The sequence below is a fragment of the Pundamilia nyererei genome, unplaced genomic scaffold (assembly GCF_000239375.1).
Source record: "Pundamilia nyererei isolate P.nyererei 1_Seehausen unplaced genomic scaffold, PunNye1.0 scaffold00081, whole genome shotgun sequence".
Lineage (NCBI taxonomy): Eukaryota > Metazoa > Chordata > Actinopteri > Cichliformes > Cichlidae > Pundamilia > Pundamilia nyererei.
The window spans coordinates 2,307,766-2,326,527 of record NW_005187482.1 but is presented as its reverse complement, the minus strand read 5'-3'; the positions used below and the strand labels follow the sequence as shown (position 1 = coordinate 2,326,527).

Sequence of the window (18,762 nt, the reverse complement as noted above, 5' to 3'; positions counted from 1 at the left end):
TTCCTGAATGTTCTGCAGATAAGTCTTCACAGTCTGGGATCAGCAGCCAACACAAACAAGTATTTCAAAGCAGCAGGGGATAGCGTGGACTCCAGTCCATCACACCAAACTTGGGAGAAACAGCTTTTCCTAAACACTCCTCCCTCTCCCTCTGCCTGTCTCGCTCTGTGTATTCGATTGGCTGCGCTCATATTTCTCCCTCACAATCTCTCTCCTTCTTGTCTCCCTTTGGGTTTTCCAGAATCTGCCCTTTTACAGCGAGTTGACTATTTAGACACCCAATGTCCGATAAAGGCACACCAAGTCAACAGGTCCCCCTGCCAGTCGGGGGGGGGGTTGATTTAATTGTGCTTTGTCTTTTGATTGCCGAACACCACTGCCACAATAAAAACTATTTTAGGCATGAAACACAGAGAGAAAAGGCAAACAGAACAAAAAATGATCTGACTGTATACTGACAGATGTTATCGAGAGCATGTAACACTTGTAATTCCACCATGAGTGGTAGTTACAATAAATAAATAAATAAATAAATAAATAAAAAGAATCAGTAACTGTAAGATCATAGCAAAAGCTATCAGAACATTATGCTAGCTGTCTTAGCTTAGCCAGCATTAGCTAAAAGTAGCTCCACGTGTGGCTGATCATACCAGACCAAGTAAGGCTGTGGCAGTAAATCTTCTGACTGCACTGAACTCCAGTTTGGTGCATTTCATTTCTTATGAATAGAACTTTTTATTTGATTAATGGTGGTCGGCTCTTTTTAAAGGGTTAAATAGTGGCATGTGAAGCTAAAAAACCAGTACAACCAGTACAAGATTGTCAGCAAAGTGTGTCAGGATGTCACGTGAAAAGTCAAATGAATTACTCGGAAAAAAAAAAAAACTCTTAATAATAAATCATCATCCCTGAGGGGACACCCAGAATCAATATATAAAGTCAGTTTTGCAGATAACTGAGGTGGAGCCCATGTTTGTCTGCTTTATATACAGTTAGGCAAATACTACAGTATATTGATTCTAAAACGATGGGTTGGCCCTTTCCTGAAAATCGAAATAAAGGATTAACAAGACATTGTAGGATGATTAATAAATGAGAAGAAATAAAGCAATAGCTCTAATTCTTTTATAGTTATAATAATTTAGATTTTTGAACAATAAACTTAAAAGGGAAAATAAGAAAAAGCCCCCAGTAACCCCAACATTTTCACAGGGATCAATAAGACCAAGAGGTTTAGCAATTGCTGGCTTCATCTCCATTGATGTATTGCATGTTTGAGATTTATCACTTCGTTTTATGAGTGAATTTTCTGCTAATTTGGTGTTTTCTTCAGATGTTTTGTACTTCAAATAAATATATATTCAATAATCTTAGAGCTTATAGCCAATTTTATTTAAGGAGTCATACTGTGCGGCTACAGCATGGATTTATTAAGAAAACACATAAAAAAAAAAAAGAAAAAAAAGAAAAAAAGAAAAATGTGGACTGCCCTGCACTGTATAGTGGTGAGTTCAAAAACCAGTGTAACAATAGGAAAGAGCTACGAAGTGCCAGTAAGCTGAAGCAGCCATGCCACACACGTCACCTACACAGCAGTTTGCAGGAGGAAAAACTGCCAGCATTTGTCACCATAAGCTAACGGTCAGTTCGAACCAAGTAGGGCTGCTGCAGCTAAACTCTGGGTGTACTGACCCGAGCAGTGGACTGTGACAGAGAAAATTAAACAGGCTCACAAGAATGGCTCCAGAGCTTTGCTACACTATCACAGACTATTTGCTGTAACCGCTGGTGTAAATACGCGAGTTAAGCTGTTAGTGCCTGATATGTGGATTTCCGCCCCTCCCTCATTTATTTGTTTGCATCGAGTCTCCTTGGATTCACTGTGTGAACTACTGGCATGGCCTTGTCTTTGCTATCTATCACCTATCTGTCTCCTGTCCACCTGTGTTCTATCAGGACAGTGTTTTGTCATTCTTGACTTGGATGTAAACTGTTTAGAGTGAGCACACTTTCTCACGTTCCAAGTCAGAGCCCAGTCACTCCATAAAAGGCCATTAGATGATGATCATGTACCTGTCAGTCTTTCTGCTGCATCTCTGCCCCTCTCTGATGTCACGCTGCTGGAACGCAGCATCCTGCCATTACTCTCATTTAAGCCCTTAGGCTTAAATAAAAATTTTATATCCCCCCCAACACACACACACACACACACACACGACCCTACTTCTCAATTTCCACTCACTGCGTGTACGTGATCGGCTTGGAAATGGCACTGTGGTGTCGGTAAAATAGCAGCCTGACTGCTGAAAGGAATGCGGGCTTCATAGAGTGTGCTGCACCTCTGCATGAGACTAAAGCACAGCTGAGAGATGGCACCATTCAGGGAAGAGGCCAGGGCAATGATGATTATAATGATGATGATCTGGGTATTGGAACAGTCACAGGCTGACCTTTGTCATTCTGGCTGTTAGCAGCTGTGACTCATCCAAACATACAGAGTCACTGCTGTCACCGCACAGGCAGAAAATCCCAGTAATTTTATTCACACTCACAAAGTGAACACGGCCTAGCTTCCCCACAACGGTGACAACACACAAAAAAAAAAAAAAGCTTGAAAATCAGGATTGTGCATGTTTATCCTTACCCAGGTACAAACTGATTTAAAGGTGGAATGTGAGTCAACACTTGTCAGGTGATCCGGCCAGTTTAAAAAAAAGAAAAAAAAAAATCAGTAATATAATGTGCAATGGCACAACACAGATACGTTCCACCCTGCCAAAATAGTGAGAAATTAATTTTTCAAAGTGATATATATATTATATTGTATTTGGTATATTAGCAACAATATTCCACATCCCAAAATTAATACTCTCACTGACCTAATCATTACAATCTTTCAAAGCTTACTGAATGTAATACTTCCTGTTAAACTTGTGTCATATGTAATTATATGGAACTGCTTTCCAGTTTGCTCTCTCACATGCACATCCATTTACGTCTAGGAAAAGGTTCATAAAAGGTGGAGGATGTGAATTTTAATGTAGTATAATTAGTGAGGGGTGCACACTCACTAATGATACACTAAGTTTTTAATGTTGGCGTGTGTGTAGTTTTCATCTAATTTCTCTGTTCAACCCCCTTTCTCACTGCACAGTGCAGCTTCAAGCTCAGCCTTTGTAAGATCACCTTCTTCCATGTTTCAGTCACTTTTTGATTTCTCTGAGGGGAGATCAGCCAAACAACAATAACAGAGCACTCCCTCCACCACGTGCTTCACTCCAGCACACTATAAAACCCTGACCCTGCATAATCGCACGAATCATTTGGCCACTAAAGCCTGTTTTCTGCTCGAAAAACAATCACCTCCTTCACGGTGTGATCTCTTACCAAAAGACAGAAGTGTGTCACCGCAGCGGTTTTCCCAAGCACACAACCTGAAATTAAACTGGAATGAGATCACATCACCGATGATATCTCCCCCCCCCACCCCCCTCTCGGTGTAACGTTAAGATACATGTAGGAGTTCCTTTCCAACTGTTTGATGCAGAGCCACAGGCCAACAGCAGGTGTATTTATCTCTACGTCTTTTGCTGCGAGTTGTTTCAACATGCTTAACTATAAAAGCAGCCACCACAAACCCTCTCTTCTGTTTCTTTGTATCACAGTTTCGTTGGAAAAACTGCGTATTTACAGCAATCACAGAGAGCTTGTTGTTTACTTTGCTATTATACTGGGTAGATCAACCTGTTACTGACCCTTTGTGGACCTCTGACCCCCACCAGAGGAGCCCATGCTTCACCTACAGCATCCAAACACACTCTGGATAACTAATATTAAAAAAAAGAAAGAAAACATACCTTACTCTTGACCTCGGCGGAGAGTCCGAAGGCTGGGCCGCTCCTGAAATGTGTTGTCATTCTGTCGGGTTTTCTTTTCTTTTCTTTTCTTTTTTGGCTATTTACAGTGGAGCTAGGGGGAGCTTTAAAAATGGAGAAGCAGGTTAGAGCTCTCTGTCCAAACAAGGCAGGGAAAGCACGCAGAGAAAGTCCCCAACAAATCCGCGGGTATCTTTTACCCCCCTTTTCTTTTCTTTTTATTATTAATATTATTATTCGCCCCAGTCGTGCTCGGACCTGCTGGCGGAGGTTTTTGGACAACTTTCCAACACTTTTCCGAATCTTTTTAAAACTCTTCCCATGTGTGTGCTCTCTGATTGGCCGCGAACTCCGTCCAATCCGGACGCAGCCCCATCACGGAGGGGAGTGATGTCACCGCTCGGGTATTGGATTTAATCAGTGTCACTTTTTCCACCTTCATACCGGTCCGGGATAATTCACACGTGTGTTAATATGCAGTTTGAAGGAGTTATGTCATTGCCATGTTCAGATCAATTTCTGTTTTTACTCAAGGTCTTAAAAGGAAATTCACGTAGCAGTAACATTTAATTCAGTAATATGAATAATTAAATATTAAGGAGATCTATAGCCTAGATAACTGCAATAAAGTCATACAGTAACATATTAGAAAAGGAAGTCTTAAAACATCTTAAAAATACACGCTTAGATATATAAAAATACTAATATGTGTCTAAAACGGGTCTACTATGTTAATAGAACTACTAAAACACATTATTACCAAAATTGAGTAATCACCCATCATTGAATTCAGGTGTTCCAATCACTTTCATGGCCACAAATGTATTAAATCAAGCACCTAGGCAAGCAGAGTGCTTTTTCAAACATGGGTCGCTCTCAGGAGCTAACTAAATTCCAGTGTGGAACTGTGATAGGATACCACCCGTGTTATATATCCAGTTGTGAAATTTCTTCTGTATTAAATATTCCATGGACCTCCAAATTTCATCAGAAAATCAGATTGGCCATCAGATTAACTCAAGAACAGTGCATACAGAGCTTCATGGAATTGGTTTCCATGGCCGAGCAGCTGCATCCAAGCCGCATATTGCAAAGCACAACATTAAGTGTTGTTTGCAGTGGTGTAAAGCATGAGTGCGTGTGCTTCTCAGTCTGGTATTCCGATAGATGAGTTTGGGTTTGGCAGTTGTCAGGAGAACAGCACTTGTCTAACATTGTCATTGTACCAAGTGTAAAGTTTGGTGGAGGGGGATTGTGGTGTGAGGCTGTTTTTCAGGATTCCGGCTTGGCCCCTTTGTTCCAACGAAAGGAACTCTTAATGCGTCAGCATACCAAAACATTTTGGACAATTTCATACCCCCAACTTAGTAGGAACAGTTTGGGGATGGGCCCTAATATAAGTGTGCACATTCTAATATAAGTGTGCACCAGTGCACAAAGCAAGACCCATAAAGACATGGATGAGTGAGTTTGGTGTAGAAGAACTTATTTGGCCTGCAAAGAGTCCTGACCCCAACCTGACAGAACACCTTTGGGATGAATTAGAGTGGAGGCGGTGAGCCAGGCCTTCTTATCAGTTAGTGTCTGACTTCACAAAAGTGGTTCTTGAAGAAACTACGACTACGACTACTTTTGGCCATATTGTGTATGTAATATACCAAGCAATGATAAGCGACAATGCTAGTAGCGGTTTTCTACTGAAAAGGATCAGGTCCCTAATCATTTCTTTACTGCATCTCAGTCATGAAATGACCGGTGCTAGTGTCAAAAAGTAGTCACAGCTGCCATAGTTGGTGATAAAGAGCTGTACGAGCCTACAGCTAAGCAAACCTTTGAGATTAATGCTAACAATCGGCACACTAACATACTCACAATGAAAATACTAACATGTTTTGCAGGCACTGTTTGCTCTGTACTGTATCTTAAATTAGCATGTTAGCATTTGCTAATTAGTACCCAACACAATGCAAAATGGAGGTTGATGAGTGTGGGAGGGAAGGGATTTTACCACTACCCTCCAGTGACCCCATCAGATCCTCAGATGAATAGTAAAACATTATATATTACACTGATTTTTTTATTCAACAAATGCTAAGCTAAAATGCAGACACAGTATGTGAAAAAGTGCTCCCAAGTAGCTTCCCCTACAGCAGTCAGGCACTGATCAAGCACTTAATAAATTTATCATGTGTGTGTCAGTTTGCTTACTGGTCTGGAGTGTTCAGGTGTGTGTTTACACGATGTCTAGGAGGAAAGACATCGACAATTATCTTAGAAAAGCAACTGCTGATGTCTGTCAGTCTAGGAAGGGTTTTAAGACCAAATCCAAACAATTTGAAGTCCATCTACTCTGAAGAAGATTATTCAAAACATGCAACACCATTGCCAATCTTTCTAGGAGTGGAAATCCCAGCAAATTCAGCCCGAAGTCAGATTGTGCAATACAGAAAATAAAAGAGCTACGTCTCAGACTCTACTGGCTTCTGTTAGCATGTTAAATGTGAAAGTTCAGTTAGAAAAAGACTGAACAAAAATGGCTTGTTTTGAAGAGTTGGCAAGAGAAAGCCTATTCAGTCTAAAAAGAAAATGGCAGCACGTTTTTGGTTTGCAAAGTTTCATCTGAACAAATCTTGTGGAACAACGTCCTTTGGACAAAAACACCTAAGTGGAGATATTTGGCCAAAATGTGGAGCTCTATGTTTGAAGAAAACTAAACATAGCATATTAATACAAACCCCTCATACCAACTGTTTGTTGTTGAGTTGGCCATCAGCTCCTCTGTATACCGAAGTATTTCACAGTCAAATGTAAGGCCATTTTTGTCTGACAGCTAAAGCTTGGATGAAATTAGGTCATGCAACAGGACAATGATCCCAAGCACAAGAGCAAATGTACAACAGAATAACTGAAAAAAAGAAAAGAATCAGGTGTCTCTACAAGGTGATGAATCGTGGGTTGTGTGTAGTTTTCACACATGGCTTATGCATTTTGTCTCAGTTTTTGTAACCGTGTGTAATGCATGGTGATGTTGTTCGTGTCAGGTTGTTTTTAAATCACTTTAGAACCTGTTAAAGATCAGATAATGTTTATTATATTTATTACAGTTAAAAAGGTGTATTTTCTCTTTCACATGGCGATACATAATAATAATGGATTGGATTTATATAGCGCTTTTCAAGGCCCCCAAAGCGCTTTACAATACCACTATTCATTCACTCTCACATTCATACACTGGTGGAGGCAAGCTACAGTTGTAGCCACAGCTGCCCTGGGGCAGACTGACAGAAGCGAGGCTGCCATATCGCGCCATCGGCCCCTCTGGCCATCACCAGTAGGCAAGTAGGGTAAAGTGTCTTGCCCAAGGACACAACGACCAGGACAGAGAGCCCAGGGATCGAACCGGCGACCTTCTGGTTACAGATGCGATTCCCAACCCCCTGAGCCATGGTCGCCCCCCATAGACCAAAATCAGTATAAACCTAGTGCTATCATAGGTTTGATTGAATTAGCTCCATTAGCGTAAAGAGTATATAGAAGTCCTTGATGCGTGTCTTACCCTCTCTCTCTCTCAGCTTTCCTGTCTATCATCACTGTTGCTATCCAAGAAATGCCAAGAAAATAATATTTTTTTTAAAAAGCCAGTAACTTATTAGGCTGTAGATGACATTGGCCTTGGCTCAGGCGATAGAGCGGGATATCTACCAATCTGATGGCTGGTGGTTTGATTCCTGACTCCTCCAGTCTGCATGTTTAAGTGTCCTTAACCCTGGAGAACCCATGGGGTCAAATTTGACCCCATGGTTTCCCTAGAAAACCAATGGGGTCGGCTCTGACCCCATGGGTTCTCCAGGGTTGAAGAGTGTGGATGTTAAACAAGTCACAGAACTGGTGAATGAGTCTTATGGCAGAAAGTACTAATGAGTGTTCAGGTAGAGTAGAACAGCACCAGTCAATCTATCATCTGTAGAATTAAGTATTTTGTTCAATGTAGTTTACAATCCCGCCAAGTTGTGTGAATTTAAATGTGGCAAAGTGACCTAACCATGAGGTTTGTAGTTTCTTAATCGACTCAATCGTCCTCAGCTGACTGAAGTAATCAGAACACTTAAAGGACTGGTTCTGGCTGAAATTTAAAGTTTTGCTATTGATTTTGAAGACAACATTCCAGAACAGATCTGGAATATTTGACAGGATCCAATGAGTGTTTCCATGTTAGTTTTCAAGCCAACATAATAATAATGGATTGCATTTATATAGCGCTTTCTAGACACTCAAAGCGCTTTACAATTCCTCTATTCATTCACTCTCACATTCACACACTGGTGGAGGCAGCTACAGTTGTAGCCACAGCTGCCCTGGGGCAGACTGACAGAAGCGAGGCTGCCATATCGGGCCATCGGCCCCTCTGGCCAACACCAGTAGGCGGTAGGGTGAAGTGTCTTGCCCAAGGATCCAATGACCAGGACAGACAGAGCTGGGGATTGAACCGGCAACCTTCGGGTTACAAGATGAGCTTCCCAACCCCCTGAATCACGGTCGCCCAAACCCCAAACATGGATGAGAAGTTATCAAAATACTTTGTTATGTCAAAGAATAGAGTGCTCATCCCTGTACACTGCTGTGGGACTTTTTTTTTTCCGTGTGTTTGACGTGTGTTTGACTGTGCGTAAAAGCTACTGTAGTGTGCCTGACGTCACCCTGGGAACAATGAGGTGGTTTTCCTGTTTTACTCCAGAGCGTTAACTCTTCTTTCCCCCATAGGCGGGCAGACGACAAGGAAAGGAATGCAGCAGATTCAGGGGGGTCCGTGTAACAGGGAGCTAGGGAGGACAGGGAAAGCGACTCCCAAGTAGCATGATTCATTCCCTCTTCTCTCTTTTGAGTGCATTTGAACGTTAAGATTATTGCTGGCATGCCAGACTCAGAGAGGAACATTCTGGAAAAGCCAGAGATGGATGAAAAAGAGAGGAACAGAGAGCAGGATGTGTGGCTGTGGTGGTTGGGATACCCAATGAAAGAGTGCAAATAACTATTGGATATACACTGTTACACCGTAGCAATGCAAGGGCTTCAAGTCAGACAGTGGCAGATTTATACAGACCCAGCTGAAATTAATTAGTGCAGAGCACTGGTCTGCATGAGAGACTTTTGGAGACCACAATGGGATTGGCATGCTCACAGTCTAGCATGCCATAGCTACAATCTGTCATGGTAATCCAAAGACAGAAAGCAAACATTGCAGGACCTAAAAGTTCCTTCTCAGTTTCACGAGTTTAGAACCCAATTGATATCCACCCAGATGGTCCAGTGTTGATCAAGGGAAAATAGTGGGTCTAATGGCAAAATTTTCCCTCCATATAATGATGATTATATACAGGAAGGCATAACTGTTTCTGTTATTCTTGGACAAGGTTTGAATTCCATTAGCTTAAAGGAATCATTAAGAATGTGGTAAAGGAGCCATGTGGTTGTTTTTCATAATTCAGCTGATGGAGGAGTCCAAACAGTCGGTGCTCAGTGGAGCCTGATTGGCTTGCTGTGGAATACCAGAATTGGCAGGTCAACCTCTGACGCCCTTTGGTTTTCACAGATGTGAGCAGGTTCACCCTGAGCACATGTGACAGATGTGAAAAGGTCTCGAGAAGTTGAGGAGAACCTTGTACTACCTGTAAAATCGGTTCGTGTGACCAGTTTGGTGATGGGTCAGCGATGGTCTAGGCAGGCATATCCATGGAGGGACACACATAGGGTGCCGTAGCCTGACCTCTACAGGTTAGGCTACTGCACCCTAACTGTGTCAAGATGAAATTCTTTGGATCCAGTGTCAAACACTACACAGGTACAGTGGTTCCTGGGTTCCTACTAGTGCATGACAATCCTCAGCTTCCTGTGGGAAGAGCATAGAGGCAGTCGCTGTAAGATGAAGGAATTGATACCATGGACTAGTCCCCACACCTGCCTGACTTAAATCCAACAGAAAACCTCTGGGACATTATGTTTTGAGTTCCATGAACTCAAAGTTGCTCCAATGACATCTCAGTAGCTTGAAAGCATTTAGCTTCATGTGCAGAAGGTGGTCATTGTCCATAGCATTAACCATGGACAATGACCATGGTTAGCCATGCTCATTTGGATGACCTCTGGGTCAGCTGATGGAGGAATCTTAACGGTATGTTGACTGAAATTGAATTCAAATAGCACTTGTTTTATATACTATAAGGACGGAAGGAGAACCTACACAGTACACCTACAGGAACTTTTATGACATTCATTGTGAATTGGTTCCTCTTTGTGGCTATAACAGCTTCCGCTCTTTTGGGAAGTTTTCCTACTGGATTTTGGAGTGTTCCTGTGGGAATCTTCTGCATATTCATCCTGAAGAGCATTTGTAAGGTCAGACTTTGATGTTAGACGAGAGAGCCTGACTCACAGTCTTCATTCTAGTTTGTCCCAAAGGTACTTTATAAGGTTGATGTCAGAGATCAGTGTAGTCCTATAAAGTTCTTACAAATAAAACTTATCCAACAATACATTGCCATTAACAGAAAAGTGCCTTCCTTAAAAACTCACACAATATCTAAAGCATTAAGATTTCCCTTCACTGGAACTAGGGGCTCAAACCAACTCTGGAAAAACAACCAAATACCATTAATGAATTCAGCGATAGAGGTGTGTCACCCAGTACTGCTGCTGCCCATACTTACCATATAAAGCATATTCTGTAATGAATTGTGTAACAGTTGCATTTTGGCCATGTTCTATTGAAAAAGAAAGTTTGGAATTTTGTGGCAAAATCAATGCAAACTGAGAGAGTAAAGGGAAATTTAATAAGGATGTAGCTCGCAGTGAGGCTGCAAACATTTCAGTACCTGTAGGTGAGTTAAAGACTCAATTTCCACGTTGTAAGTTAAGACAGACTTTTGTTTGTTTGTTTGTTTCTTAGAATGCATGTCTTTTTGGAGCAGACTTATTTGTGGAAGAAATACGAACTTGGAGAAGGCTTTAAATTATTTGTTAAAAGTTTGTTAAGGTGTCAGCTAATTTGCTAAAATGCCAGCTAAAGCAATTAGATACTGCCAAAAGGCAAAATATAGCATCCAGTTGCAAGGATGGCTATTCAGCCTCCTCTGGAAGAATTCCTCTGCAAAGCACTAAACCCCCAATTTTGTCCCAGAGGTCACAAGTAGCACTCAGTGTTGTAGCTCACTGCCATCTGTTTTAAGCGTATGTGTGTGTGAGAGATGGAGAGAACAAGTGAAAAAGAGACAAATTGTAAAGCACTTTGGGTAAAAGCACTACATAAATGCAGCCATGGGGCACTGCGGATGCTGCTTGCTCTCTCAGAGTGTCCTAACCTGACAGTTTGGTTGCTTACAGCACTTATGAGTAAGAGATAAAAGCACTTGAATTATAAGATGAATCGAGGTGAAACCTTGAATGAATGTGTGAATTGCAATCAGCTGATGTAGTTGGTAGGGTAACAGTGACGGGAAGTGAAGCATCAGCTCCAAAGCTGTGATTAAAGAAACACTTTAGATTAAATATTAGATTAATGTCTTTAGCTCTACACTTTTAATGCAAGTTGTTATCCACCAGAATTATGCTGTAGAAGTGTAAAAATGTAAAATGCTAAATGTAATAAAGTACAGGGACAATGAGAAGAACATATAACAATAATATTGTAGTTTATGAAAATGCTACCTGTTGAGTTCAGCGCATCAGTAACAGGCTTAATGCTGAGATTACTGAAAGTCCAATAAAAAGAGTAGAGAAACATCATAATGGACCTCATGAACTGGTTAAAGCACAACCTTAAACTCTCACAACATAGTAAAAGCTGACACTCCTAACCTGAAAGCAAATCAAACATTATCAAAGCACAGTAGATTACCATAAACAGCCTGTTAGAATATAGAAATCTGGATTAATTCTGCGTGCCAGGAGATGTGCTCATTTATGCACAATCGCATTCCCTCATGTGCACACGCACACACAAACTAAGCGAGGGTCTTATAAACATTTCACAGGGAGAAGAAGAAGCACACACATGGAATTTGGACGCTTTATTTGGGCATGATGGGAGAAGGGAAGGGCCTGAGCTGACTGGGAGAGGGATAGAAATGTAATGTCTCGTGAAAGAGGAATCCCTCACACTAAAAATAACAGAATACAGTCAGATATTTACTGTACGGTGGGCTTTACTGTTTATACTGGCTCCAGTTCATCTGACACCTAGGCTAATAGGCTACTTCTGGGCACATTTATTGTGTGTCATGTGGATGGATGACTAAAGAGTCTTGGTTTAGGGATAATGGTGTCACAATTTCATAAACTCAGCGGAGAAGTATTGCAGTAATGTGCTTTTGTATTTACAGTATTTTAGTCAGTCATATTTTGTGACTGGACATTTTTTCACTTTAAGCAATCAGTCCTCTTGACAAAGGAGCAATTTTAAGTGACCGGTGAGTTAGTACAATTTCCAAGGTGACTGAAACATACTGTACATGCATGGCCCAGTTCTGAGAAACTATTTCAAAGTCAGTGGATACATCATCGGACAAACTTCTTTGGGGTGGGGGTGGGGTGTCTTGGATGGTTGAAGAGATCTGGGTGGATTATAGAGATATGCTCTGAAGGCGCGAGGTTGAGAAAAAGTCCCGAGTCACAAAACTTGACGAGGTGCAGACAGAGAGTTTAAAGGGGCTTAAAACTATTAAGGAAGAAAGATGCAAAAATACAGAATGGGAGGGAAAGAGGAGATTAGTGCAGTTTCTGAAACTCAGAAGGGCATTTCTGCTGGAAGCTGTTTGTTCCTCCACCCACCGACCCCTCTCCCAACTCCTCTTGGGTCTGGCTATTTATGGTAGAAGCCTGTCTGAGGACTTCTGAAGGCTGAGTTCATGGCATCATAATTCCAACCTGTTGCTAGAGTAGGAGAGGAAGCTCTAAACATACCTGGATTTGGTCAACAAGCCCTCAGGCGTCAGCTCAGACCTATTCAATCAGTCCTGTCATATTCTTGCATATGTGTCTCTGGTACTTTTAAAAATAAAATGTTGAACAAAATGTTTTACCTGACTCAGCACTCTATTTATGTTTGCACTAGACAGTGAAAGTTGTTGCCACTTCAACAGCGAGCCAGTATAGCAGTGATCATCACAGTACTCGATTCTTTTGCTCCTTTCATTACTTAGGCTCTGACTGACACCTAAAAAGATGAACAGTTTTTCAATGGAACTGTCTTCAATCTCCATATTTCATACACAATTCACCTCCACTGGTTTTACTTTTTCCATGCTGGTGTACCTGACACTTACAGTGCAGAACCTGGACTGTGCTCAGTTCTACTGCTGCTGCTTTTAGTGGTTACACCTTAAGAGAGCTGTGCATTAACAAATGGCCACAGACTTCAATGAACTGAAGCAACGTTGTAAAGAAGAGCGAGCGAAGATTCCTCTTATAAAGTCATCTAGAAATCCAACACTTTCAGTTTTTGCTGCTAAAACTGGTTCTACAATCTATTGACTTATAAGGTGTACTTTGGATTTTGTTAAATAAATAATGAGTCAGCCTAATATTTGTTCATCTGAAGTTGTATATAAATACTTAATAAATACTTTAAGACTTGGTATGGACTACATTAATATTGTGTGTGTGTGTGTGTATATATAAATATATATAGAACCTCGAAAGAGGATGCAACTTATTCTTACAATGACTGTAAGAATACCTTTCAATGTTGCCTCAAACTTTTTCAGCCTTTAGGACTTCACATTTCAACAAAAGATTAAAAAAACTCCTTCAACTCTTCCAAGGCCTTTAAAGATGCAGAGTATAAAATCTCACCCCTAGGCACTAGATGTCAGTAGATTGCAGATTGCAGTCAAGTGAACTTGACATCTTCCACAAACCAGCGCCCACTCCTATCAATATTTAATGGATTATTTCTAATTTTATGAGAATGCTTAATTCTTTGGAACATGTAATTTTACACACTAATCAATGTATGTTTTGTGAGCACATTTAACTGACTGTACGTTTAACTTTCCCTCTTCATAGAGATTTAACGCTGACATTATTGACTTTTTACATCAACTGGCCTTTAATTTCCTTTACTTCTTAACAGCTTTCAGTTATAACTCTCACCTTTATTCAGCTTTTACTCTTACACTTACATGTGCACTGCTTTCATCTCTCTTTTCAGCTAACATGTCAACTCTTTTCAGTGTTTACACTCTGAATGGCACATTCAGATCTCCAAGCATCACCTGCACCAGATCACCTGCTGTCAGTACTTATTCTTTTCACATCAGCTGACACCTTTCCATCTATACACTTGCACTAGCACTCTAATATCTGGGTTTCTCCTTAGTTCCAGTTGTGAACATTTGCAGCCTGTCTTTATTTTCGCTTGTTTTCCTCTATGTCCAGATCTTGGCTCTCACTCACATGCTGGAACAGGCCAGTGACACCTTTGGCTAAAATTGCTGGTGTCAGTGAGGTGCTGCTTGTTAGCGTGTTTGTTATAAAACGATGCCCAGGCCAGGGGTTTTTAAGCACCTTGTAAAAGTGGACTCCGTTTATAGCTCCTCCAAAGTCTGGAATGTTTATTTGAGTTTTTCTTTTTTCTTTTTAAATGTCTGTTTTTGTTTCTCCGTGTCTGGGAAAGGTCTTCAGAATAAATTCCTCTTGAAATAGACATATCCCTATAATCTATTTATTTTTACATAACTATTACTTGCTCAATGTTGTGTCTGGCTTGTGCTGCATACTAGGAGCAAGCTCAGATATTGGACCTTGTAAAGACAGGGAGAGAGGAGACTTGGCATTTACAGACATGAATTCATTAAGTTAAAATGTCTTACAAACACACAGTCGACGTAAGGAGACGGTGATTTTCTCGGGGAAATCGGCTGTGCTGTGAAAACCAGAGAGCCCGTACAAAATGTATGCTACGTTAAAAAAAAAAAAGAAAAGCGCCGACGGATGACGTGTTTTTGTAACAGGCAGGTGTGTTTCTCTGTGTACAAAACACACAGGTGATGAGATTCAGCCCATACATGACTGAAGTTAAACAGTGAATGTGCATTGTAGTAGCAAGAGGAAATGTTCATTGAGTCTGTTATGTGACCTTTTTTGGTAAAGCTTCTCAAGCACGGACTCTGACCAAACCCCTTGACCGATTGGTACACACACACACACACACACACACACACACACACAGGAGATGGTTTCAATCACAGACCTCTACAGTGGCTCAGACCCCTCCTCCAAATTTTTCACTTTCCGTGCTCCTTCACGGGTCTCTTTCATCCCCATTTCGAGCAATGCTCTCCTCCCTTTTATCTCATAGCGAACGTCTCAGTCCGTGCTTCACCTTTCCTTTTTTGTTGAATATCTCCATCACTTTCCTCTCAAACACTTTTTAAAAGAAAACACAGAGCAGTGGTGCCAGCTACTAGTAGTTAGTTTTGGCTTGCCTAAGTAGAACTGTCATACTACTGACTGCTGACAAATGACTGGACAGGTTACACCACAAACAACAGGTCATGCTGACGTCAGTGTTTTTGATAACACTTTATAATACAACCTGTCACTAAAAGTGTAACTAAATGGAATTTCAGTGTGTTGTATTTGAAATTACAATCTAATTATATTTACCTATAAATACTGAAAAGTCGGTGGACTAGAATAATGGGGTAACAAATGTATAAGTATGTTTTACTGTGCAATTTCATGGTAATTTTGCAGAAAAACAAACAGTATTTCTCCATCTTACATGTTAAATGCAGCGTATTTGTTGGGTGCGGGTCCTATTATGGAGTGGAATAATCTTCATTATACTGATGTGCATGATGGGTGTTCTATTATTCAATTGTCCTTTTATTTTACTAATATATATGTAAGTCCAACTTACTTTTGTTTCCTGTTCAAACACAAACTAAAGTAAATTTAAGTAAAGTATAATTAAAAAAACTGATTGTTACTACTTTATTCTAGTGTACACAGGTTTAAGTATATACAGTATAATTACATTGTAATTAAATTACACTGAAGCGCCATTGAATTAGAGGGGAGTTGCACCTGTAGCCGCCCGCCATATTATAAAAGTTTGCATAATGAAAATAGAAATTTAGAGTCAAAATAAAACTCCAACATACTGGTTTTCTATGTTTTCAACTTTATTGAAGAAAAAAAACACTTCAAGTAAGTCTCAGCTTTCAGCACTACAATTATGTGATGATTAGTAGTGGTCATTGTAGACAACAACAGCCTGAGTCACAAGGTAATGCTCGGATGAGGACCCCGAAGGCTGCGTGCGTCTCCGTGTGTGTGTAGTGTAGGCTGTTTCACATTAAAATCTCCAGAAAACACAACAAGATCATTGCATTAAAACACAAAAACAGACAGAGGATGTAAAAGGAGAAGCCACACTGGCAAATCATTCACAGGAGAAAAAGGGGAAAAAAAAAGAAAAAGAAAAGACGTGATCATCACTGAACTTTATCATTATAGAAATCTTCCAGATTCAGCCGATTACATTTCATTGCACAACCAGAAAACAAAGAACGACAAAACTAAAGGAAAGAATGTTTCGTCTTGTACCGTGAATACCCGTGAGAGAAACTGAAGTATAGCATACAACTTCCACCAGCTCAGAAGCAACCCATTTAATATCAGCAGTCTTTTTGTCTAAATGTCTGTCTATTTTGAGACCCCAATAGAAAAGCTCAGCTGTAAGGCCAAAGCGTATTTCATTTCAACATATGCTTGTTGAGCATGTGGAAGAACAACCTAACCGCATTCCAGGCAAACTGGTGGAGGTTCAAATCCAAACTTGCAATTTTGTTCCAAATATATCAGAGTTTGATCACAGGATGATTTTTGCTAACTTTTTGATATATATACACATATAGCTAAGCAATTTCTCTTTATGAAATGCCATAACAAATAGTGGCAATCTGGCTGTTGTAAACAAATAAAAATAATTAGTACAGAATACAGATCACAGCCTTATATCATTCCACTCACTGTCTCTTTCCAAAAAGCCTCAAAGTGTGCGACAGAGATCTTGAAATATATTCTGTAGAAAAACCCTGACAGGTACAAAAACTCTATTTGTCCAGTTCGCAAAAGAGCTACACAACAAACATCCCAACTGTGTCCTTTTTACATTGTGCATGAGACATGTGCCAGAGAGCAGTCTCAGTCTAAACTCATCCAAAAAGAGCAATACGCTACAACAAGAAGCGTATCAGCATCACTGCTCGGCCGAGTCTCAGTAAAGTCTCCCGTGCTCGGTAGTTCAGACTGAATATTCACAGCTTTGATTTCAGGAGGCTGGAGAAATGAGACACTAGCCTTCCCGTCCACTACGTGTACAGCTTAAAGAACTTGTGTTTAAAAAAACAAAACACAACAAAAAGAACTTCATTTTCGACATCTGCAGGATCATTTCAATGCCACTTAATAACCTCTCGCAACATTCAGATATATACTCTGCCCAGAAAACGGGCTCCCCTGCTGGGATCAGCTTTGGGATTATAATACTTGGCCGGATTAATCACTGCGCAGGCAGGTTATAAAAATATATATACACAGAGTATACATAAGGAATATAGAGGAAATAATCACTGGATATTACATTAGAAAGTTCATGCTAATTCAAATCTGACTGCATCACATCCACCGTTTGTCTAAAAAGGCACAAGATACTGTAGCCCCTCCTTAGCGGTGACAGACAGAAATACAGGAGAGTCACAGCCCCACGGGGAATGTGCTTTATATTTCCACAGTGAAAACAGCAGCAGAGATTCTCAGACTATTTTAAACATTGATCCAACGAGACAAAGACTCGAAGGAGAAATCCACCAGTTTAACACTTCAAGTGTGTGTGTGTCTGTGCAGGTAACGTTTGCTGGGAGGAGGAGGGGGGAGAGACTAAAAGAGAAAGGGTTTTATTTAAACGCTATATAATTAATGTTTAGTTTAAGTTGTGCAAGGATGGAAAAATTTATTAAATTAGATTTTCTTGCAGATTTTTAGGGATATGTAGTTACTGTCATTCATTTTTGGATGTGAATGCAGCTCAAGTTTAAATAAAACCCTTTCAAGTGAAGAAAGTACAAACCTGCAACCTGTTATTTCAAGATTTGATAGCAAAAAAAAAAATAAAAAATCCCAAACCTGAAACATCTGCTGTGTTTCTGTCTGTCATGAAATCAGCTGTTAAGAATTTGCTGACAGAAGAACTGATGAATCTGTAAGAACTGAAGTCTGTAAATCTGAGTAATGCCAACTGGCCTATGGAAAGTGTGGTAACATCTTAGCCATACAGTACGCACAACTTACCTACTGTATGCGTATACACTGTACAGACATGCAGGTTGAGGGGAAACAATCAAAAAATACAAGTAGTACATGCTTTGAGTATGCTCTGAGAGGACAACACATTTTGGAAGATACCCAGCTCAGCCCCACCCAACCCCTTTAGCATTAGATTAATGCATTTAATATTTAGATGTTAGTCATCTATTTACCCTATTCACTAAGGCGTCACAGAAATATGTCAATCGTACCATGCTCTATCGTGACGATACATTTTATACAGTAAAGTAAATCATGCAGATTGCCACGGTGCTTTCTGATGTCGCAGACCGGTCCATCAAAATTCATGTTCTTATCTGCCAGACAATTTTTGAAAAAACGAATGTAAATAATAAAATGGCATATTGCTACCATTCCTATTGCTCAGATTCTGCAAAAAGGACAAGCACCACCATGGTGTTTAAAAAAAGGGCACTGAATACAGTGTGTAAGATTGCACGCTATGCAGTGCATGTGCAAACAAGTGAAACAAGTACATGTGGGTGAGTCTTCTGACTGC

The 18,762-nt window shown here is 40.4% G+C and overlaps 1 protein-coding gene across 1 annotated transcript in view; it reads right to left on the bottom strand.

Moving 5' to 3' along the window:
- cnn1b (calponin 1, basic, smooth muscle, b) overlaps window positions 1-4,205 on the bottom strand; it is a 10,946-nt gene extending 6,741 nt beyond the window's left edge. The window contains exon 1 of the mRNA XM_005738086.1: window positions 3,858-4,205. Within this exon, the coding sequence (XP_005738143.1) occupies window positions 3,858-3,917 (60 nt within the window). The 5' untranslated portion in view covers window positions 3,918-4,205. The remainder of the gene's footprint in view (window positions 1-3,857) is intronic.
- Between the last annotated feature and the right edge of the window lie 14,557 nt (window positions 4,206-18,762).